Consider the following 25283-nt stretch of genomic DNA (forward strand, 5'->3'; position numbering starts at 1 on the left):
ATCAAAACTTAATAAAATTTAAGGTGGTTCTTTTGCTACTTCAAATACCTGATTTTGCAGTCTTGGAGCCATCTTCACATTAAGTTCCTCCATTGCATTGTGTTGGCTACAAAGTTTCTGTGTTACTGCAGATCTTCTTGCAGGCTCTGAATTAATGGCATGACTTATGTTGTGAGATGGTTGAAGCCATTATGTTTTGTACCTGTTCATCTGGATGCTTTTTCCCCTAAGTTAGTTGGAAGTTGGAGCATAGTTTTATCTGCACCTTATCTTGTCTAAAGCTTTCTGTAGCTGTCGTAGTCAAGCATAGTCTAATAAGAATCATGTCCTTGACAACTATGAGTCTGGTGTGCTCCTCCGGGGCATACTGATGAGGCTTGTTCCTATCCAGTAAAGTATATTGTAGGCTGAGATGTTATTGTCATGCAGTTTGCAGTCCATCTCCCAACCTTGATTCATGCGCACATAATGTTACCAGGGTTATCCTTCACAATCTGTGTTGTTGAATGAGGTCAATCATTTATCTTTCTATCAGACGGTTCTTGATCCTTTGGTGCTGTGTCTATTTTGTGCTCTGTAATATTCGGGGAGACATAATCCACTTCAAGATGTTGATCAGGCATGGGAATACTCATATGTTTTTCATCTACTAATATCCAGTCTTCAGAAAAAGTTTGTATTCCTTCTTGCTTTGAAATTTGGACAGAGCTGTGAAATCTTTCCTGCTGGTGGCCAGGGGGTGTGTTTACACCATCATCATGCTTTATTGTAACAAACTCAGGTTCCTCAGCTTCAGGATCATCTGGAGCTGGAGGGGTTTGCTCGTTTGCTTGTAGTTCTTCCTTTGCAGCTATATTTTCTACTATGTGCTCACATTTTGGTTCAAGTGTTTCAGCAGTTTTCTCATAGGAATCTTTATGCTCTTGTTGCCAACTTTCTTCACTCTCATCTGCATCTGTCGTTGACTCATCATGGATGACATGTTTCTCCTCATTCACATCAGGCAATACCTGGGATTCAATCTGCTGGGTCAGTTCATGTGGTGGGGAAGTGTTTTTGTAGGGAACACATTCTCGAAATGATACATCGGGTACCTTTTTGAATTTTTCATCCTTCCAATATTCTGGCTCATTTGGTACAGTTACCTCTCCTTCTGGTGTCTCATTGTTCTGATACTGATTGACCGGAGCTTCATCATCATTGGTTGGTAAAGTCAAAAAAGGAACATTTCCATTCGATGGTTCTTCTTGTTCAGAAGGCAAAATAGCCACCTCAATATTTTGTTCTGGGCTATGCTCTTGTTTTGAATCAACTGTTGCATGTGTTATGCTGAGGTCCTGGTTCTTCTCATCATTCTGCTCATCCATTGCCTTTAAGTGTATGTGAATGGCCCCCACACCCGCATCCACTGCCTTCTGTGCATCCACTGCAATTTGCTGGGATTCATCTTCTATGGCATTCAGGCTAAATGGCTCAACTAGATCTGCTTGTTGTGACCTTATTTCCACAATCGAAGGTCCTTCAGTAGGTGTTTCAAGGCCAGCTTGATTTGGCGTTGGCTCTACCAGTTGAGTGTCTCTTTCTTCTGTCCAGATATCTTTGTCTGTAGCCTGCTCCTCGCGAGTATTAGGGGCATTTATGTTCTGCTCATCAGTTTCTTCCTGGGATTCTTCTGCTGGTTTTTGCTCACTTGTGGTCTTTCCAATGTAATGCTCCTGGACTTCAACTTGTGGTTCAGGAATTGGTTCATGGGTCCTCTCTCTCCACTCCTCGTCTACATTTCTCATTGTTGCTGTAGGCTCCTGTGAATCTTCTCTCTCTTCGACATCTATTGATTTTGCATGCATTTGGTCTTGTGCTTGATCTTCATTCAGTATTGCTGGCTGAGGCACATCTTTTGTCTGCTCATCAGTGCATTCCTGGAAGTCTTCCGCTGGTTTTTGCTCATTCACGGTCTTTCCACTGTCATGCTCCTGGACTTCTATTTGTGGTTCAGGGGTCATTTCTCTCCACCCCTCATCTTTGCCCCCCATTGTTGCTGTAGGCGCATGTGTATCTCCTTGCTCTTCAACATCCATTGTCTTCGGGTGGATTTCATCTTGTCCTTGATTTACATTTAGTACCTCTGGTTCACAACCAGCTTTCTTGTCTATGTCAGCATCCTCTACGGTTTGCTTTGGTTTGCCTTCTGCTGCATCTGGTGCAGCTTTTCCCACATCATACTGTTCTTTTTCTATTTCAGGGGTAAGCTCATGTGAGTTCCCCACTGTGGCTGTAGGCTCCTGTGGATTTTCTGTCTCACCTACATTTATTGCCTCCCCATCCTCACCCACTTTCTTGTCTACATCCACTGCAGTTTGCTTAGCTTCATCTTCTGACATATCCGGATCAACTGCATCTTTTGGCTCATTGAAGTTTGCTTCTTCCTGTGCATCTTGTTTCTCTTCCATGTCCATTGCCTTTGAGTGGATTTCATCTGGCTCACTCACATCTTCTGTCTGCTCATCAGTTTCATCATGCTTCTTGACTTCTACGTGTGGTTCAGGAATTGGTTCATGGGCCCTCTCTCTCCACACCTCATCTACTCTCTCCATTGTTATTACAGGATCCTGTGCATCTTCTCTCTCTTCCAACTCCATTTCCTTTGGGTGGATGTCATGTTGTACTTGATCTGGATTCAGTACCCCTGGTTCACAACCTTCTTTTGGCTCCTCTTCGTCTTCCTCTACATTTTGCTGGGCTAAGCCTTCTGCTGCATCCAGTGCAGCTTTTCCCATATCACTCTGTTCATTTTGCATTTCACGGGTTGGTCCATGGGTATGTTTACATGAGCTTTCTGATGTTGCAGTAGTTTCCTGTGGTTCTTCTGTCTCATATACATCCATTACCTTCTCATCCTCAGCCCCTTTTTCTTGTACTTCTGTTGTAGTATTTTCAGCTCCATCTTTTGACATATCTGGATCTACCGTATCTTTGGGCTTCTTGAAGTCTGTTTCTTCCTGTGCATCTTGTTTATCCTCCACATCCAATGCCTCTGGGTGGATTTCATCTGGCTGATTTGCATCATTTGTCTGCTCATCAGTTTCTTCCTGAAATTCTCCTGCTGGTTTTTGCTCCTTCATGGTCTTTCCAAGTTCATGCTCCTGGACTTCTACTGCTGGTTGAGGAATCGGTTCATGGGTCCGGTCTCTCCATACATCATCTACATTCTCCATTCTTGCTCCAGGCTCCTCTGCATATCCTTTTCCGTTTACACCCATTATCTCCGGGTGAGTTTCACCTTGTGCTTGTTCTACATTTAGCACGTCCTCTTCACAACCATTTTTTGTCTCATTTATATCAGCCTCTACAATTTGCTGAGGTTTCCCTTCTGCTTCATCCAGTGCAGCTTTTCCCGCATCACACTGTTCTACTTCTATTTCAGGGATTGGTTCATGGGCAAGCTCATGTGAGCTTTCCATTCTTGCAGTAGGCTCCTGGGGATCTTGTGTCTCATCTGCACACATCACCATCTCATCACCACCCACTTTCTTGTCCACATCTGCTGCACCCTTTTCAGCTTCATCTTCTGACATATCTGGAACAACTACATATTTTGACTGATTGAACTGTGTTTCTTCCTGTGCATCCGGTGTCTTTTCTGAATCCATTGCCTTTGGGTGGATTTCATCTTGCTCACTCATATATTTGGGTTGCTCATCAGTTTGTTCCAGAATTGGTTCACGGGCACTCTCTCTCCATCCCTCATCTATGATCTCTGTTGCTGCAGGATCCCCTTCAGCTTCTCTCTCTTCCGCATCTATTGCCTTTGGGTAGGCTTCATTTTGTGCTTGATCTGCAGTCAGTGCCTCTGGCTCACAACCAGCTTTTGTCTTGTTTATATTATTGTCCATGTTTTGCTGGGCTAAACCTTCTACTGCATCCAGTGTTGGTTCACTAGTAAGTGTGTGTGAGTTCTCCACAGTTGCAGTAGGCTCCTCTGGATTTTGTCTCTCATCTACATTGATCACCATCTCATCCTCAGCCCCTTCCTTGTCCACATTGGCTGCAACTTGTTCAGCTTCTTTTCCTGATGTATCTGGATCTACTGCATCTTTTGGCTCGTTCATGTTTGTTTCTTGCTGTGAATCCTGTTTCTCTTCCCCATCCATTCCCTTTAGCTGGATTTCATCTGGCTCAGTTACATCTTTTGTCTGCTGAGCAGTTTCTTCCCGGAAAATTTCTGCTGGTTTTTGCTCATTTATGGTTTTTTCAACATCTTGTTCCTGGAGTTCTATTTGTGGTTCAGGAATTGGTTCATGGATCCTTTCTCTCGATGCCTCCTCTATCTCCATTGTTGCTGTACGCTCATGCACATCCTCTCTTTCTTCCACATCCAGTGCCTTTGGGTGGATTTCATTTTGTGCTTGATCTACATTTGGTATTTCTGGCTCACAACCTTGCTTTGTCTTGTCTATATCATTCTCTACAGTTTGCTGAGCTTTGCCTTCTGCTTCATCCAGTACAGCTTTTCCCACCTCAAGCTGTTCCGTTTGTATTTGAGAGATTGATTCATGAGTGCACTCAAGTGAGCTCTTCAGTGTTGCAGTAGACTGTTTTGGATCCTCTCTCTCATCTACATCCAGTATCTTCTCATCCTCACTCTCTTTCTCATCTACATCCACTGCAGTTTGTTCAGCTTGTTTTTCTGACATACCTGGATCTATTGCATCTTTTGGCTCGCTGAAATCTGATTCAGTTTGCACTGTCAAAGTTCCTTCTCTAGTTGTTTCAACGGCAGCTTGATTAGGCATTTTCTCAGCCAGTTGAGTGTGTCCCTCATCCATTTTTTTGTCTGTCCCAATAAGCTGCTCTACTTCACTGTCAAGCGTGTTTAGATTCTGCACATCAGAGTCTTGCTGGAACTCTTCCTCTGGTTTATATTCATCATCATACTCCTGGACAATTTCTACTGTCCTTTGAGGATTTATTCCATTGGCACTTTCTATTGGAACCTCACCTAAGCTCTCCATGGCGGATGTGGACTCTTGCACACTTTTTTCAGCTACATCCATTGCCCTCTTGTGCATTTCATCTTGTACACCATCTATGCTCAGTACCTCTTGTTGATGTGCATCTTCTGTGTCATCTAGTTGGTTGCTTATTGTTGCTGTAAGCTCCTGCGCATCTTCTTTGTCATCCACATCCATTGCCTTCTCACTTATATGCAGAGTTTCATCTAAGTCCACTGCAGGCTGCTGAGTGTCTCTCTCATGCAGTGTCTGCTCTACATCCTGTGCAGTTTGTGGGGTGGCTTCTTCTTCTGTCACATCCTGATTTTGTTGTGATCCTGTATCTTCTTCTGGTTTTGGTTCATATGCAGCATTTGGGACATCATGCTCCTGGACTTCTTCTTGAGTTTCAGGGACTGGATTCTGGGGCCCCTCTTTCCAAACCTCATCCAGTCTTTCTGTTGCTGTAGGTCCATGCCCATTTTCTTGCTTATCCACTTCCATTCCCTCCTGCCAGATAATATGTTGTGATTCATCTATATTTAGTATTTCTGGCTCATTTACATTTTGTACCTCACCTATATCTTCTGCAGTTCGAGTGAGGTCATTGTCCCCTGGGTCAATTAACTCTCTCAGTTGTGATCCTGTCTCTATGTGGAAGGATCCATCCCTAAGAATGTCAATGCCAGCTTGATTCGGCATTGGCTGTGCTGTTTGAGAGTGTGCCTCTTCAGTTTGTGTTTCTGTGTCAGTAACCTGCTCTTTGGTGTCAAGCCCTTCCGAATTCTGCACATCTGTCTCTTGTTGCAGTTCTTCTTCTGCTCTTTGTTCCTTCACTGCCTCTGCAACCTCACGGTCCTGGACATTCTCTGAGATTGGTTGATGGACAAATTCATTCTGATTCTCCATTGTTGCTGTAAGCTCCTGTACATCTTTATCATCCACATCCAATGCCTTCTCATCCAGTTGCAGAGTCTCTTCCATGTCCACTGCAGTTTGTTGCGCTTCACCTTCTGCAACATCCAGGTTTACTGCATCGTTTGGCTTGACTGAATCTATTTGTTGTGATCCGGTTTGCTCTTCTGGTTTTTGTTCATCTTCTGTCAGATTCAGATTCTCTGTATTGCTTGGGTCAACTGAATCTGTTTGTTGTGATCCTGTTTCTTCTTCTGGTTTTGGTTCATCCACAGAATTTGGGACATCATGTTGCTGGACTTCTTCTTGAGTTTCAGGGACTGGATCCTGGGCCTCCTCTTTCCATACCTCATCTAGACCATCCGTTGCTGTAGGTTCATGCCCATTTTCGGGCTTATCCACGTCCATTCCCTCCTGCTGGATTATATGTTGTGATTCATCTTGTGATTCATCCATATTCAGTGCTTCTGGTGCATTTACATTTTTTCCCTCACGTATGTTGTCAGCAGTTTGAGTGAGGTCATTGTTGCCTGAGTCAGTTAACTCTCTTAGTTGTGACCCTGACTCTGTGCGGAAGGATCCTTCTCTAGAAATTTCATTGCCAGCTTGATTTGGCATTGGCTCTGCTGTTCGAGAATGTCCCTCTTCAGTTTGAATTTCTGTGCCAGTAACCTGCTCTTTTGTGTCTTGCCCTTCCGAATTCTCAGTATCTGTCTCTTGTTGCAGTTCTTCTTCTGCTGTTTGTTTCTCCACTGCCTCTGCAACGGCATGCTCCTGGACATTCTCTGAGACTGATTGATGGACAAATTCATCTTGATTCTCCATTGTTGCTGTAAGCTCTGGTACATCTTCTTTGTCATCCACATCCAGTGCCTTCTCATCCAGTTGCAGAGTCTGCTCAGCTACTGTAATTTGCTGGGCTTCATCTTCTGCCCCATCCAGGTTTACTGCATTGCTTGGCTTGACTGAATCTAATTGTTGCGATCCTGTTTGATCTTCTGGTTTTTGTTCATCTTCTGTCACATCCAGAGTCTCTGCATTGCTTGGATCAACTGAATCCATTTGTTGTGATCCTATTTTTTCTTCTGGTTTTGGTTCATCCACAGCATTTGGGACATCATGCTCCTGGACTTCTTCTTGAGTTTCAGGGACTGGGTCCTGGGCCCCCTCTTTCCATACCTCATCTAGACTATCTGTTGCTGTAGGTTCATGTCCATTTTCTTGCTTATCTGTATGGATCCCCTCCTGCTGGATTATATGTTCTGACTCATCTATATCTAGTACTTCTGGCACATTTACATTTTTTCCCTCACACCTGTCTTCGGCAGTTTGAGTGAGGTCATTATTCCCTGGGTCTTTTAACTCGCTTAGTTGTGACCCTGACTCTATGTGGAAGGATCCTTCTCTGGGAATTTCAATGCCAACTTGATTCGGCATTGGCTCTGCTGTTGGAGGGTGTCCCTCGTCAGTTTGAGTTTCTGTGTCAATAAACTGTTCTTTGGCCTCAAGCCCTTCCGAATTCCCCATATTTGTATATTGTTTCAGTTCTTCTTCTGCTCCTTGGTCCTCCACTGCCTCTGCCACTTCATGCTCCTGGACATTTTCTGAGACGGGTTGGTGGACAAATTCATCTGTATTCTCCATTGTTGCTGTTAGCTCCGGTACATCTTCTCTGTCATCTCCATCCAGTGCCTTCTCATCCAGGTGCAGAGTCTCTTCTACGTCCACTGCACTTTGCTGGGCTTCATCTTCAGCAACATCCAGGTTTACTGCATCATTTGGCTTGACCGAATCTATTTGTTGCGATCCTGTTTGCCCTTCTGGTTTTTGTTCATCTTCTGTCACATCCAGGTTCTCTGCATGGTTTGGATCAACTGATTCTGTCTGTTGTAATTCTGTTTTTTCTTCTGGCTTTGGTTCATCCACAGCATGTGGGACATCTTGCTCGTGGACTTCTTCTTGAGTTTCAGGGACTGGCTCATGGGCCTCCTCTAGACTCTCTGTTGCTGTAGGTTCATGTCCATTTTCTTGCTTATCCACATCCATTCCCTCCTTCTCGATGATATGTTGTGATTCATCGTCTATATTAACTACTTCTGGCTCATTTACATTTTTTACCTCACCTATATCTTCAGCAGTTTGAGTAAGGTCATTGTTCCCTTGTTCAATTAATTCTCTCAGTTGTGACCCTGATTCTATGTTGAAGGATCCTTCTCTAGGAATTTCAATGCCAGCTTGATTCCTCATTGGCTCTGCTGTTGGAAAGTGTTCCTCTTCCGTTTTTATTTCTGTGTCAATAACCTGCTCTTTGGTGTCAAGCCCTTCCAAGTTCTTTATATTTGTATATTGTTGCAGTTCTTCTTCTCCTCTTTGTTCCTCCACTGCCTCTGCCAGTTCATGCTCCTGGACATTTTCTGAGACTGGTTGGTGGAAAAATTCATCTGGATTCTCCATTGTTGCTGTAAGCTCCTGTGCATCTTCTCTGTCATCCGCATCCAGTGCCTTCTCATCCAGTTGCAGAGTCTCTTCTACGTCCACTGCACTTTGCTGGGCCACATCTTCTGCAACATCCAGGTTTACTGCATCAGTTGGCTTGACCAAATCTATTTGTTGCGATCCTGCTTGCTCTTCTGGTTTTTGCTCATCTTCTGTCACATCGAGGTTCTCTGCATGGTTTGGATCAACTGATTCTGTCTGTTGTGATTCTGTTTTTTCTTCTGGCTTTGGTTCATCCACAGCATGTGGGACATCTTGCTCGTGGACTTCTTCTTGAGGTTCAGGGACTGGCTCATGGCCTTCCTCTTTCAAAACCTCCTCTAGACTCTCTGTTGCTGTAGGTTCATGTCCATTTTCTTGCTTAACCACATCCATTCCCTCCTTCTCGATGATATGGTGTGATTCATCCTGTATATTGACTACTTCTGGCTCATTTACATTTTTAACCTCACCTATATCTTCAGCAGTTTGAGTAAGGTCATTGTTCCCTTGTTCAATTATTTCTCTTAGTTGTGACCCTGACTCTATGTTGAAGGATCCTTCTCTGGGAATTTCAATGCCAGCTTGATTCGGCATTGGCTCTGCTGTTGGAAAGTGTTCCTCTTCAGTTTGTATTTGTGTGTCAATAACCTGCTCTTTGGTGTCAAGCCCTTCCGACTTTTGGATGTCTGTCTCTTGTTGCAGTTCTTTTGCTCTTTGTTCCTCCGCTGCCTCTGCAACGTGATGCTCCTGGACATTCTCAGAGACTGGTTGGTGGACAAATTCATCTCGATTCTCAATTGTTTTTGTGAGCTCCTGTACATCTTCTCTATCATCCACATCCAGTTGCAGAGTCTCTTCTATGTCCACTGCACTTTGCTTGTCTTCACCTTCTGCAACATTCAGGTTTACTACATCGTTTGGCTTGACTGAATCTATTTGTTGTAATCCTGTTTGCTCTTCTGGTTTTTGTTCATCTTCTGTCACATCCAGATTCTCTGCATTGTTTGGATCAACTGAGTCAGTTTGTTGTGACTCTATCTCTTTTTCTGGTTCTGGTTCATCCACAGCATTTGGGACATCATGCTCCTGGACTTCTTCTTGAGTTTCAGGGACTGGCTTCTGGGCCCTCTCTTTCCATACCTCGTCTAGACTATGTATTGCTGTAGGTTCATGTCCATTTTCTTGCTTATCCGTTTCCTTCCCCTCCCTCTGGATTATATGTTGTGACTCATCTATATATAGTACTTGTGGCGCATTTACATTTTTTCCCTCACATCTATCTTCAGCAGTTTGAGTGAGTTCGTTGTTCCCTGGGTCAATTAACTCTCTTAGTTGTGACCCTGACTCTATGTTAAAGGATCCTTCTCTGGGATTTTCAATGCAAGCCTCACTCGGCATTGGCTCTGCTGTTGGAGGATCTTCTACTTTGGTTTGAGTTTCTGTGTCAATAACCTCTTCTTTGGTCTCAAGCTCTTCCGAATTCTCCATATTTGTATATTGTTGCACTTCTTCATCTGCTCTTTGTTCCTCCACTGCCTCTGCCACTTTGGTTTGAGTTTCTGTGTCGATAACCTGTTCTTTGGTCTCAAACCCTTCCAAATTCTCCATATTTGTATATTGTTGCACTTCTTCATCTGCTCTTTGTTCCTCCACTGCCTCTGCCACTTCATGCTCCTGGATATTTGCGGAGACTGGTTGGTGGACAAATTCATCTTGATTCTCCATTGTTGCTGTAAGCTTCTGTACATCTTCCCTGTTATCCACATCCAGTAACTTCTCATCCAGTTGCAGAGTCTCTTCTACATCCACTGCACTTTGCTGGGCTTCATCTTCTGCAACATCCAGGTTTACTGCATTGCTTGGCTTGACTGAATCTATTTGTTGCGATCCTGTTTGCTCTTCTGGTTCCTGTTCATCTTCTGTCACATCCAGGTTCTCTGCACGGTTTGGATCAACTAAATCTATTTGTTGTGATCCTGTTTCTTCTTCTGGTTTTGGTTCATCCATAGCATGTGGGACATCTTGCTCCTGGAATTCTTCTTGAGTTTCAGGGACTGGCTTATAAGCCTGCTCTTTCAAAACCTCCTCTAGACTCTGTGTTGCTGTAGGTTCATGTTCATTTTCTTGCTTCTCCACATCCATTTCCTCCTTCTCGATGATATGTTGTGATTCATCATCTATATTGACTACTTCTGGCTCATTCACATTTTTTACCTCACCTATATCTTCAGCAGTTTGAGTAAGGTCATTGTTCCCTTGTTCATTTAATTCACTTAGTTGTGACCCTGACTCTATGTTGAAGGATCCTTCTCTAGGAATTTCAATTCCAGCTTGATTCGGCATTGGCTCTGCTGTTGGAAAGTGTCCCTCTTCAGTTTGTGTTTCTGTGTCAGTGACCTGCTCTTTGGTATCAAGCCCTTGCAAATTCTGCATATCTGTCTCTTGTTGCAGTTCTGCTCTTTGTTCCACCACTGCCTCTGCAACGTGATGCTCCTGGACATTCTCTGAGACTTGTTGGTGGACAAATTCATCTTGATTCTTGATTGTTGCTGTGAGCTCCTGTACATCTTCTCTGTCATCCACATCCAGTGCCTTCTCCTCCAGTTGTTGAATATCTTCTACGTCCACTGCACTTTGCTGGGCTTCATCTTCTGCCACATCCAGGTTTACTGCATCGTTTGGCTTGACTGAATTTATTTGTTGCAATCCTGTTTGGTCTTCTGGTTTTCGTTCATCTTCTGTCACATCCAGGTTTTCTGCATGGTTTGGATCAACTGAATCTATTTGTTGTGATCCTATTTCTTCTTCTGGTTTCGGTTCATCCACAGGATTTGGGACACCTTGCTCCTGGAATTCTTCTTGAGTTTCAGGGACTGGCTCATGGGCCTGCTCTTTTGAAACCTCCTCTAGGCCCTCTGTTGCTGTAGATTCATGTCCGTGTTCTTGCTTATCCACGTCCATTCCCTCCTTCTCGATGATATGTTGTGATTCATCTACATTTAGTACATCTGGGTTATCTACGCTTTTTGCCTCACCTATGTCTTCTGCAGTTTGAGTGAGGTCATCATTCTCTGGGTCAATTAACTCTCTTAGTTGTGATTCTGTCTCTATGTGGAAGGATCCTTTGCTAGGAGTTTCAGTGCCAGATTGATTTGGCATTAGCTCTGCTATTGGAGTGTGTCCCTCTTCAGTTTGAGTTTCCATGTCAATAACCTGCTCTTTGGTGTCAATCCCTTTCCAATTCTGTGTAAATATATTTTGTTGCAGTTCTTCTTCTGCTCCTTGTTCCTCCACTGCTTCTGTGACTTCATGCTCCTGGACACTTTCCACTTGTATTTCTGAGATTGGTTGATGAACAAATTCATCTTGGTTCTCTGTTGTTACTGTAAGCTCCTGTACATATTCTTTATCATCCACATTCAGTGCCTTCTTATCTGGTTGCAGAGTCTCTTCTATGTGCACTGCATTTTGCTGGGCTTCATCTTCTGCTGTAGCATCATGGTTGCCTTCTTGCTTGTCCACATCCATTTCCACGCAAGGAATTCTGGTGCCAGCTTGATTTGACATTGGATCTGCTGCTGGTGTTCTTCCTTCTTCAGTTTGTATTTCTGTGTCCATAACCCGCTCTTTGTTGGTGTCAATCCCTTTCGAATTCTGCACATCAATATGTCGTTGCAGGTCTTCTTCTGATCTTTGTTCCTGCACTGCCAATGCTACCTCATGCTTCTGGACATTTTCTACTTGTATTTCTGAGATTGTTTGATGAACAAACTCATCTTGGTTCTCCATTGTTGCTGTAATCTCTTGTACATATTCTTTGTCATCTGCAGCCATTGCCTTGTCATCCAAATGTAGAGGTTCCTCTATCTCCACTTCACTTTGCTGGGCTTCATCTTGTTTTACATCCAGATTTACTGCATCTTTTGTCTCAAACAGATCTATTTGTTGTGATCTTGTTTGTTCTGGTTTTGTTTCATCCACAGCCCTTGCCGCATCATGCTTCTGGACTTCTTCTTGAGTTTCAGGGACTGCTTCCTTGGCTCCCTCTTTCCATATCTCATGGAAGCTCTCTGTTGTTGCTATTGGCTCATGGCCATCTTCTTGCTCATCCACATCAATTGCACTTGCCACTTCATGCTCCTGGACATTTTCCACTTGTATTTCTGATTCTGTTTGATGAATAACTTTATCTTGGTTCTCCATGGTTGTTGTAAGCATTTGTGCACCTTCTTTGTCATTGCCATCCATTAAGTTCTCATCCACTTGCTCAGTCTTCTTTAAGTCAATCACATCCAGATTTACTGCATCATTTCGCTCAACTAAATCCATTTGTTGTAATCCTGTTTCTTCTTCTTGTTTTGGTTCATCCACAACCTTTGCCTCACAATGCTCCTGGACTTCTTGAATTTCAAGGACTTGTTCTTGTCTGCCCTCTTTTTCCATTGTTGACCTTGGTTCATCTTCATCTTCTTGGTTGTGCACATCCATTTCCTTGCTAGGAGTTTTGATGTGACCCTGATTTGGTATTGGCTCTGCTGTTGGATTGGGTCCCTCTTCAGTTGGTGTTTCTTTGTTAACTACCTGTTCTTTGTTGGTATCAAACCCTTCCAAATTCTGTATGCTAGTATCTTGTTGGAATTGTGGTTCTGCTGTTTGTTCATCCACTGCCTTAATCACTTCATAATCCTGTACATTTTCCACTTGTTTTTCTGACATTGGTTGAACAAATTCATCTTGGTTTTCTGTTGTTGCTGTAAGTTCCTGTGCATCTTCTTTGTCATGGACATCCAATGCCTTCTTGTCCACATGGAGAGTATCCTCTATGTCAACTGCACATTGCTGGGCTTCAGCTTCTGGTACATCCAGATTTGCTGCATCTTTTGGCTCAACTAAATCTGTGTGTGTTGATCCTTCCTCTTCTTGTGGCTTTGGTTCATCCGCAATGTTTGCCACATCATGCTCCTGAACTTCTTCTTGAGCTTCAGGGACTGGTTGCTTGGCCTCCTCTTTCCAAACTTCATCTTGGCTCTCAATTGCTGTATACTCCTGACCATCCTCCTCTTCTGCTGTTTGTTCTATTTGTTCATCCACTGCCTTTGCCTCATGCACATTTTCCACTTGTAGTTCTGAGGTGGGTTGATGAACAAATTCATCTTGGTTTTCAGTTGCTGCTGTAATCTCATGTTCATCTTCCTTGTCATCCAAATACTCCATTGCTGTCTGATCCACATGCATAGACGACTCTATGTTCAAGGCACTTTGCTGGGATTCATCTTCTGTCACATCCATATCTGATGCATCTTTTTGCTGAACTAGATCAATTTGTTCTGGTCCTGTTTCTTCATCTGGTTTTGGTTCATCCACAACCTTTACCTTACAATGCTCCAGGGTAACTTCTTGAGTTTCAAGGACTGGTTCCTGCCCTCCCTCTTTCAAAGCCTCATGTAGGCTGTCTGTTGTGGGTTCATGTCGATCTTCGTGTGTATCTGCATCCATTTCCTTACTAGGAGTTTCAATGCCAGCTTGATCTGGCATTGGTGATGCCGGTGGATTGGATCCCTCTTCAGTTTGTGTTTCTTTGTCAATAACTTGGTCTTCATTGGTATCAAGCCTTTTGAATCTCTGTATATCATTATCTTGTTGGAGTTCTCTTTCTGCTATTTGTTCATCCACTGTCTTTGCCACTTCATGAACATTTTCCACTTTTACTTCTGGGATTGGTTCATGAGTGAAGTCGTCTTGGTTCTCGATGCTTGCTGTAGGCTCCTGGGCATCTTTTTTATCATCCACATCCATCTCCTCATCTGCATGCAGGGTCTCCTGTATATTCACTGCTCTTTGCTGTGCATCCATAGCCTCATTAGGAGTTTCAATGCCAGCTTGATCTGGAATTGGCTCTGCTGTTGGATTGGGTCCCTCTGGAATTTGCATTTCTTTGTCACTAACCTGGTCTTCATTGATATCAAGCTCTTCCAATCTCTGGATATTAGTATCTTGTTGGAGTTCTCTTTCTGAGTTTTGTTCATCCACTGCCTTTGCTACTTCATACTCCTCGACATTTTCTACTCGTACTTCTGAGATGGGTTCATGAGGAAGATCATCTTGCTTCTCAATGCTTGCTGTAAGCTCATGTGCATCTTCTTTGTCATCCACATCTATTTCCTTCTGATCTGCATGCAGAGTCTCCTGTACATCCACTTCGTTTTGCACTTGTATTTCTGATGTGTCTTGATAAACAAATCCATATTGGTTTTCCGTTGCTGCTGTACGCTCTTGTTCATGTTCCTTGTCATCCACATTCTCCATTGCTTTCTGACCCACATGTACAGACTCCTGTATGTTCACTGCACTTTGCTGGGATTCAGCTTCTGTCACATCCAGATCCACTGCATCTTTTTGCTGGACTAGATCAGTTTGTTGTGTTCCTGTTTCTTCATCTGGTTTTGGTTCATCAACTACCTTTGCTTCACAATGCCCCTGGATGACTTCTTGAGTTTCAGGAACTGGTTCCAGATCCCCCTCTTTTGGAGCCTCATGTATGCTGTCTTCTGTGGGCTCTGCATCCATTTCCTTGCTAGGAGTTTCAATGGCAGCTTGATCTGGTGTTGGTGTCGCTAGTGGATTGGGTCCCTCTTCAGTTTGTGTTTCTTTGTCAATAACCTGGTCTTCAATGGTATCAAACCCTTCCAATCTCTCTCTATCATTATCTTGTTGGAGTTTTCTTTCTGCCCTTTCTTCATCCACTGCCTTTGTCACTTCATGCCCTTGGACATTTTCCACTTTTAGTTCTGGGATCGATTCATGAATGAAGTCATCTTGGTTTTCGATGGTTGCTGTAAGCTCCTGGGCATCTGTTTCATCAGACACATCCGTTTCCTTCTCATCTTCATGCAGGGTCTCCTGTACATCTGCTGCAGTTTGTTGTGCATCCATTTCCTCGCTAGGAGCTGCAAGGCCAGCTTGATCTGGAATTGACTCAGCTGTGGGATCGGTTCCCTCTGGAATTTGTATTTCTTTGTCACTAACCTGGTCTTTATTGATAGCAAGCTCTTCCAATCTTTGGATATCAGTATCTTGCTTGAGTTCTCTTTCCATTTTTTGTTCATCCACTGCCCTTGCCACTTCATGCTCCTCAACATTTTCCACTTGGTATCCTGCGATTGGTTTATGAGCAAAGTCATCTTGGTTCTCGATGCTTGCTGTAAGCTCCTGTGCATCTTCTTTGTCATCCACATCCATGTCCTCATCTTCATGCAGGGTCTCCTGTACATCCGCTGCACTTTCCACTTGTTCTGAGGTAGCTTGATGAACAAATTCATCTTGGTTTTCCATTGCTGTTGTGAGCTTTTGTTCACCTTCCTTATCATCCAGATCCTCCATTGCCTTCTGACCTACATGCACAGACTCCTGTATGCTCACCACAATTTGCTGGCATTCATCTTCTGTCACATCCGGATCTGTCGCATCTTTTTGCTGAACCAGATTGATTTTTTCTGTTTCTAATTTTTCATCTGGTTTTGGTTCATCCACACCCTTTGCCTCATGATGCTCCTGGATGACTTCTTGAGTTTCAGAGACTGGTTCCTGGTCCTGCTCTTTTGAAGCCTCTTGTAGGCTGTCTGTTGTCGTCTCATATCCATCTTCTTGCATATCTGCATTCATTTCCTTGCTAGGAATTTCAGTGCCAGCTTGATCTGGCATTGGTGTTGCTGGTGGATTGGGTCTCTCTTCACTTTGTGTTTCTTTGTCAATAATCTGGTCTTCATTGGTATCAAGCCCTTCCAATCTCTCTATATAATTATCCTGTTGGAGTTCTCTTTCTGTTTGTTCATCCACTGCCTTTGCCACTTCATGCTCTTGGGCATTTTCCATGTCTAATTCTGAGGTTGGTTCTTGAGTGAAGTGATCTTGGTTCTGGATGCTTGCTGTAAGCTCCTGGGCATCTTTTTTGTCATCCACATCCGTTTCCTTCTCATCTGCATGCAGGGTCTCTTGTACATCCACTGCAGTTTGCATAGCCTTGGTAGGAGTTTCAATGCCAGCTGGATCTGGAATTGGCTTTGCTGTTGGATTGGGTCCTCCTGGAATTTGTATTTCTTTGTCACTAACCTGGTCTTCGTTTATATCAAGCTCTTCCAATCTCTGGATATCAATATCATGTTGGAGTTCTCTTTCTGCCTTTTGTTCACCCACTGCATTCACTGCCTTTGTCACTTCATGCTCCTTGACATTTTCCACTTGTATTTCTGAGATTGGTTCATGAACAAAGTCATCTTGCTTCTCGATGCTTGCTATAAGCTCCTGTGCAGCCTCTTTGTCATCCACATGTGTTTCCTGCCGGTCTGCATGCAGGGTCTCCTGTACATCCACTGCACTTCGCTGTGTATCAATTTCCTCTCTTCTAGTTTCAATGCCAGCTTGATCTGGGATTGGCTCTGCTGGTGGATTGGGTCCCTCTGCTTTGCCGATAACCTGGTCTTTATCAGTATCAAGCACTTCCAATGTCTGTATATCAGAATCTTGTTGGGGTTCTCCTCCTGCTCTTTGTTCATCCACTGCACTTGCCACTTCATGCTCCTGGGTATTTTCCACTTGTATTTCTGAGATTGATTCATGAGCAAAGTCATCTTGGTTCTTGATGCTTGCTGTAAACTCCTGTGCATCTGCTTTGTCATCCATATCTGTTTCCTTCTCATCTGCATGCAGGGGCTTCTGCCCATCCCCTGCACTCTGCTGTGCATCCATTTCCTTGCTAGGAGTTTCAATGTCAGCTTGATCTGGCATTGGCTCTGGTGGTGGACTGGGTGCCTCTGCAGTTTGTGTTTCTTTGCCAATAACCTGGTCTTCATCAGTATCAAGCCCTTCCAAACTCTGTGTATCAGAATCTTGTTGGAGTTCTCCTTCTCCACTTAGTTCATCCACTGCTCTTGCCACTTCATGCTCCTGGACATTTTCCACTTGTATTCCTGAGATTGGTTCATGTGCAAAGTTATCTTGATTCTCAATGCTTGCTGTAAGATCCTGTGTACCTTTTTTGGCACCCACATTCGTTTTCTTTTCATCTGGATGCAGAGTCTCCTCTAGGTTCACTGGAGTTTCCTGGGTATTGTCCTCATTCACATCCATTGGCCTCTCATTGACATATAGGGTTTGCAGGACTTCTTCTTCTGTCAGATCCAGGTTTACTGCATTGTTTGGCTCAACTAAATCTAGTGGTTGTGATCCTATTTCTTCTTCTTGTTTTGGTTCATCCATAGTCTTCACCATGTGATGCTCCTGGACTTCTTGAGTTTCAGGGACTGATTCCTGGACCCTGTCTTTCCAAACCTCATCTAGGCTTTCCATTGCTGCTCTAGGCTTATGGCCATCTTTTTGCTTATCCCCATCCATTTCCCTTCTAGGAGTTTCAATGCCATCTGGCATTGGTTCTGCTGCTGGATTGGGTTGCTCTTCAGTTTTGGTTTCTTCATCAATACTCTGGTCTTTGATGGTATCAAGCTCTTTCAATCTGTGTGTATCAATATTTTGTTGGAGTTCCTCTTCTTCTGTTTGTTCATCCACTGCCTTTGCCCCCTGGAAATTTTCCACTTGTACTTCTGAAGTTGGTTGATGAACAAATTCATGTTGGTTTTCCATTGCTGCTGCAAGCTCTTCTTCATATTCCTTGTCATCAACATCCTCCATTGCATTCTCATTCACATGCACAGACTCATGTACGCTCACTGCACTTCGCTGGGCTTCATCTTCTGTCACATCCAGATTTGCTTCGTCTTTTTGTTGACCTAGATCAATGTGGAATGATCCTGTTTCTTGATCTGATTTTGTTTCATCAACAGCCTTTGTCACATCATTCTTTTGGACTTCTTGAGTTTCAGGGACTGGTTCCTGGTCCCCCTCTTTCCAAACCTCATTTAGGCCATCTGTTGTTGCTGAAGGCTTATGTTCATCTTCTTGCATATCTGAACCTGATTCCTCGATAGGGGTTTCCATGTCAACTTGATCTGGCATTGACTCTGCTGTTGGATTGGGTTCCTCTGCAGTTTCTGCTTCTTTGTCAATAACCTGGTCTTTGTTTGTATCAAGTCCTTCTACTCTCTGTATATCGGTATCTTGTTGGAGTTCTGCTCTTTGTTTATCCACTGCCTTTTCCACTTGATGATCTTGGACAGTTTCCACTTGTATTCCTGAGATTGGTTTATGAGCAAAGTCATCTTGGTTCTGGATGGTTTGTGTGAGCTCCTGTTCATCTTCTTTGTCATTCACATCCATTTCCTTGTGATCTGCATGAAGGGTCTGCTGTACATCCTCTGCACTTTGCTTTGCTTCATCTTGTGTCACATCCTGATTTACTGCATCTTTTGGCTCAACTGAATCTATTTGATGCAAACCTGTTTCTTCTTCTTGTTTCGGCTCATCCACAGCCCTTGCAAAATCTTGCTCTTGTACTCTTTCCTTAGTTTCAGGGACTGGTTCCTGCCTGCCCTTGTTCAAAACCTCATGTAGGCTTTGCATTGTTGATGTAGCCTCATGTCCATCTTCTTGCTTATTTGCATCCATTTTTTCACCACTAGTTTCAACATCAGCTTCATTTGGTATTGGCTCTGCTGTTAAATTGGGTCCCTCCTCTGTTGGCGTTTCTTTGCCAATAACATGGTCTTGATTGGTATTGAGCCCTTCCAAATTCTGTAGGTCGGTATCTTGTTGGAGTTGACCTTCTGCTCTTTGTTCATCTACTGCCTCAACAACTTCATGCTCCTGGACATTTTGCACTTGTGTTTCTGAGTTTTGTTGAAGACCACATTCATCTTGGTTCTCCATTGTTGCGTTAAGTTCCTGTGTATCTTCATCTGCATGGAAAGTATCCTGTACATCCACTGCACTTTGCTGGGCTTCATCTTCTGTCACATCCAAATTTACTGCATCTTTTTGCTCGACTAAATCTGTTTGTTGTGATCCTGTCTCTTCAGGTGGCTTTGGTTCATCTACAGCCTTTGCCACATCATGCTCCTGAACTTCTTGAGCTTGAGGGACTGGTTCCTTGGACCCTTCTTTCCAAACCTCATATAGGCTTTCTGTTGCTGTAGGCTCATGACCATCTTCCTGCTTATCCACATCCATTCCTTCCTGCTGTATTCTATTTTGTGATTCATGTACAGTTAGTACATTTGGTTCAACATCCATGACCTTCTCATCTCCATGCTGAGTCTCCTCCAGGTCAACTGTAGTTTGCTGGGCCTCTTTCTCATCCACATCCAATGCCTTCTCATCCACATGTGCAGTTCGCTCAGATTCATCTTCTCTCATATCCAGATTTGCTTTATCTTGTGGCTCAACTGAATCTAGTTGTTGTGAACTAGTTTCTTCTTCTTGTTTTGGTTCACGCACACCCTTTGCCACACAATGCTCCTGGTCCTCTTCTTGAATTTCAGGGACTGATTCCTTGACCCCATCTTTCCAAACCTCGTGTATACTTTCCATTGTTGCTGTAAGCTCATGTCCATCTTCTTGCTTATCCCCATCCATTTCCTCACTATGAGTTTCAGTGCCAGCTTGATCTGACATTGGCTCTGCTGCTGGATTGGGTCCCTCCATAGTTTCAGTTTGTTTGTCAGTTTTCTGGCCTCTGATGGTATCCAGCGCTTCCAATCTCTGTATATCAGTATTTTGTTGGAATTCCTCATCTGCTGTCTCTTCTGTTTGTTCATCCACTCGATGCTTCTGGACATCTTCCACTTGCATTTCTGAGATTGTTTGATGAGCAAAGTCCTCTTCGTGCTCAATGCTTGCCATATGGGCTCGTGCATCTTCTTTATCATCCACATCCATTTCCTTCTCATCCACATTCAGAGTCTTCTGTAGGTCCACTGCATTTTGCCGGGCTTCATTTTCTGTCACATCCAAATTTACTGCTTTGTTTGTCTCAATTGCATACATTTCTCGTGATCCTGTTTCTGGCTCATCCACAGCTTTTGCCACATCCTGCTCCTGGACTTCTTGAGTTTCAGGTTCCTGCCTGCTCTTTGTCAAAACCTCATGCAGGCTCTCTGTTGTTGAGGTATGCTCATGTCCATCTTCATGCTTATCTGCATCCGTTTCCTTACTACGAGTTTCAATGTGAGCTTGATCTGGCATTCTCTCTGGTGTTGGGTTGGGCTCCTCTTCAGTTTGTGTTTCTTTATCAATGATGTGGTCTTGGTTGGTATCAAGCCCTTCTAAGTCCTGTACATCAGTATCTTGATCTGGCGTCCCCTCTGCTGTTGGTTTGGCTCCCTCTTCTGTTTGTATTGCTTTATCAATGACCTGGTCTTTGTTGGTGTCAAGCCCTTCCAAATCCTGTACATCAGAATCTTGTTGGAGTTGTTCTTCTGCTTTTTGTTCATCCGCTGCTTTAGCCACTTCATGCTCCTGGACATTTTCCACTTGTATTTCTGAGATTGGTTGTTGAACAGTTTCAGTTTCCTGTGCATCTTGTTTGTCATTGACATCCATTACCTGCTCATCAACATGCAGTGTCTCCGCCAGGTTTGGTCCAGTTTGCTGGGTTTCTTTTTCATCCACATCTATTGTCTTCTCATCAGCATGGAGAGTCTCCTCTACATCCACTGCAGTTTGCTGGGCTTCATCTTCTATCACATGCTCCACTAATTCCATTTGTGATCCTGGTTCTTGTTGTGGCTTTGGTTCATCGAAAGTCCTTGCCACATCATACTCTCTTTGAATTTCAGGGATTCGCTCCTCACCCCCCTCTTTCCAAACCTCAGCTAGGCTCTCCATTGCTGCAGGCTCATGTCCATCTTCTTGCTTATCCACATCCATTCCCTCCTGTTGGATTCCATCTTGTGATTCATCTCCTTTTAGCAATGCTGTCTCACTTGCATTCTTTGCCTCATCTATGTCATCTGCACTTGGATTGCGGTCAACATTTTCTGGTTCATCTAAGTCTCTTTGTTGTGGCCTTGACTCTATATCAAAGGATCCTTCAGTAGCAATGTTGATGCCAGCTTGATTTGTTATTGACTCTGCTGTTCCATCGGGTTTCTCTTCAGTTTGTGTTTCTTTATCAATAACGTGTTCTTCCTTAATATCAACCTCTTCCATATTCTGTATACTGATATATTGCTGGAGTTTTTCGTCTGCTTTTTGTTCATCTACTTCCTTTGCCACTTCATGCTCCTGGAGAAGAACAAATTCATCTTGGTTTTCAATTGTTGTAGTAAGCTCTTGTGCATCTTCTTTCTCATTGGGCTTCTCATCCACATGCAGAGTCTCCTCTAGATCAACTGCAGTTTGCTGGGCTTCATCTTTTGTCACATCTAGATTAACTGCATCTTTATGTCTTGCTAAATGTATTTGTTCTGACCCTGTTTCTGTGCCTGGTTTTTGTTCATCCACAGGCTTTGCCACATGATCTTGAGTTTCAGGGACTGATTCCTGGCCCACTTCTTTAACCTCCTCATGTAGGCTGTCTGTTGTTGATGTAGGCTCATGTCCATCTTGCATTTCTACATCCATTTCCTCGTTAGGAGTTTCAATCCCAGTTTGATCTGGTATTGGCTCTGCCGTTCGATTGGGTCCCTCTGCAGTCTGTGTTTCTTTGTCAATTACCTGGTCTTTATTGGTATCAAGCCCTACCACTCTCTGTATATCAGTATCTTCTTGAAGTTTTTCCTCTGCTTGTTGTTCATCCACTGCCTTTGCCACTCCATGTTTCTGGACACTTTCTGCCTGTACTTCTGAGATAGGTTGATGAACAAACTCATCTTGGTTCACAATTGTTGCTATAAGCTCCTCTGCATCTTCTTTGTCATCCACTTCCATTACCTTTTCATCCCCATGTGCACTCTCCTCCAGGTGAACTGCAGTTGGTTGGGTTTCTTTGTACTGCACATCCACTGCCTTCTCATCCATACATGCAGGTTGCTGGACTTTATCTTCTGTCAAATCTAGATTCACCACATCTTTTGGCTCAACTAAATCTGTTTGTTGCGACCCTGTTTCTTCTGGTTTTGGTTCATTAACAGCCTTTTGCACATCATGCCGTTGGACTTGTTGGGGGCTTGGTTCCTGGTCCCCCTCTTTCCAAAAGCCATCTTGGTGTTCCATTGTTGATGTAAACTCCTGTGCATCTTCTTTCTCATCCAGATCCTTTCCCCTGTCATCCATATGCAGAGTCTGCACTAGGTCCAATTGAGTTTGCTTATCCACATCCATTGCAGTCTTATCCACGGGCACAGTCTCCTCTACATCAATGACATTTTGCTGGGCTTCGTCTGCTATCACATGGAGTTTGACTGCATCTTTTGGCTCAATTAAGTCTCTCTGTTGTGACCCTGTTTCTACAGCAAGAGATCCTTCTGTGGGTGTTTCAGTGTCAACTGGGAATGGTGATGACTCTGCAAGTTGAGTGGGTCCATCTTTTGTCCATGCATCTGCATTAATAAGCTGCTCCTCTTTTGTGTCAACCGTGTTTAGATTCTGCTCATCAGTTTCTTGCTTGAGCTCTTCTAGTTTTTGTTTGTCCACACCTATTCCCAGATCATGTGCTTGCACCGCTTCTACTCGTGTGGCAGGGACTGATTCACGGACAATCTCTCTAACCTCATCTGGACTCTCCATTCCTGCTGTAGACTTTTGTTTTCTAACTTCTACATCAGTTGACTCTTGGTGGGTTTCATCTTGTGCTTGGTCTACATTTATAACCTCTGGCCCATTTATATTTCCTCGCTCATCTAGATTACCTTCTTCAGTGACATCCAGTTTTATGGCATTACTTTGCTCAAGTAGGTTTGATTCTCTCTCTTTGGCAAAGTTCCCTTCACTAGGTATGTTGATGCCAGCTTGACTTCTTGGGAATGGGTCTGTTGCTTGAGTGCATATTTCAGTCTGCCTGTCTGCCTCACGAAGATCTTGTTCACGAGTATCTTGCTCGAATGGTTTTTCTGGTTCTTGTTCATCCACTGTCTCATCAAGCTGCTCTTCTTTGATGTCACTCCCTTTTAGACTCTGATCATCAGCGTCTTGCTGGAATTCATTGTCTGTTTTTTGTTGTTCTTTTATGGCCTTTTCCACATCATACTCTTGGACTTCTGCTTTTGTTTCACGGATTGGTTCATTGCCTGTCTCTTTCCATGGGACATCTACACTCATCATTATTGTGGTAATGTCCTTTCCATCTTTCTCACCCATGCACACTTCCTTCTGGTAATTCGCATTGAGTGCATGTGCCTCTTCAGTATCATCCGTCTGCTGACATTCCCCAGTTAGCACCATTTGTGTGTATTCAGGAGTGCTCACATCCTCCTCCTGGATACCTTCTGTTTGCAATGAAGCTGTCTGTTCATGAGGGAATTCCATTGTGACTGTAGACTCTTGGCCTTCATCTTCTTGCTGATCCTTACCCTTTAGCTTATGATCAGTTTTGACTTGTTCTTCATCTATAGCCTCTGATTTCTGATCAATTTGATCTTGTGCTACATCTGCTATGTTCTCTGGCCCAATAACATTGTCTGCTATGTTTGTGGTGTCATGCTTTGTTGCATCAACATTTGCTGCAGCTTGAGCATCATCTTTCTGCTGATACTCCTCATTTTTCACCATTTCTTCCTTTCCTGTCTGCCATTCCTCAGTTTCTGTAATTGTATCAACTGGCTTGGGTTCCTGCTCATCAGAGGCCTGGTTAAGTCGGTCTTCCACATTTTTCTCTTCAAGTGCTTGAGGGATCACATTGCCTGTTTTATGGCCATCTTCATCGAGGTTTTCTTCCTGTTCTTTGACTGGAGTTACCTCCGGTTTCTGGACATCATACTGTTGCTTAACTATAGTGGCTTCTGGCTCCTCTTGCTCCTCCGTGGTGCCAGTTCTTTGTTGCTTCTGCTCATCAGCGTCCTGCTGGAGACTTTCATCTGCCTCTCGCGCATCCTGAACCCCTCTAATATCTTCTGTAACAATGCCAGTGATTGTTTCATAGGTTCTCTCTTCCCAAACATCATCTGGGATCACTGCTGTTGTGGTGTATTCTCTTGCCTCGTATTCTCTCTCATCTACATCCTTGGGCTTCTGATTTTCAGGTTTTTCTTCACCTAGCTGGGCCACTTCTGGCTCCACTATCTTTTCTGTTGCCTCTTGACCTAGTGCAGTTTGCAGGTTTTGGTCTTGTGTCACATTTTGTGCCGCTTCACCCACATGTTCTGTTTCTGTCCACACAACTTTTGGCTCATCTGCTTCAGTGTGGTATGATCCTGTTTCTACAGCAACTGATGCCTCAGGAGGTATTAACACTTGCTGCTTCAGTTTTTCAACTGTTACTTCAGGGCTTTGCTCAGAGGCCATTTCATGATCAGCTGCATCGGGACTTAGCTCTGGATGTGGTTTAACTGTTGTCAGGCTTACCATTGGCACATCTACTCTACCTTCACTCTTGCTTGTTCCCTTAGCTGCTACATCCTGCTCAACTTCTTCTTTTCCCTCTTCCACATTATCTTCTGCTTTCTGAACTCCATCTCCTCTCTCTTGACTTTTTGCCTGATATTGCATTTTTGCTTGTGCAGCAGCAAACTGTTGGTGGACCAATGGCTGAATTTTGTGTGGGCTTTTGTTCAGATCTAACTCTACCCCACTGATTTCCTGCTCTGCACGGGTGGTCTCAAGAAGCAGATTGGGAACAAGCGTGACCTGAACTGGCTCCACAGAGAGAACTTTTTCTTTAGAAACTTCAATAGGGATATACTCCGTATCAACTCTTGAACTAGTTTTCTGCTGATGGGAATGTGTGTGAACTTCCATTTGGACCTCCTGAGTATCATGAACTGCATGCGCAAGAACTTCAAGTGATTTCTCTCGAGAGAACGTTTGATCCTGCACAAATAATGTTTGTGAGGGAAACCTCGAACATCCTTACTA

The 25283-nt window shown here is 43.7% G+C and overlaps 1 protein-coding gene across 7 annotated transcripts in view; it reads right to left on the reverse strand.

The window, feature by feature from the left end:
- LOC148039760 (uncharacterized) overlaps positions 1-25283 on the reverse strand; it is a 34987-nt gene that overhangs the window by 4068 nt on the left and 5636 nt on the right. For all 7 annotated transcript variants that reach the window (XM_087693700.1, XM_087693706.1, XM_087693683.1 and 4 more), the window contains exon 4: positions 49-25238. In XM_087693700.1, coding sequence (XP_087549826.1) covers positions 513-25238 — 24726 coding nt within the window. In that variant the 3' untranslated portion in view covers positions 49-512. The remainder of the gene's footprint in view (positions 1-48; positions 25239-25283) is intronic.

This window comes from Lygodium microphyllum, chromosome 2 (genome assembly GCF_053477565.2).
Source record: "Lygodium microphyllum isolate KBCC chromosome 2, Lygodium_microphyllum_v1.1.10, whole genome shotgun sequence".
NCBI lineage: Eukaryota > Viridiplantae > Streptophyta > Polypodiopsida > Schizaeales > Lygodiaceae > Lygodium > Lygodium microphyllum.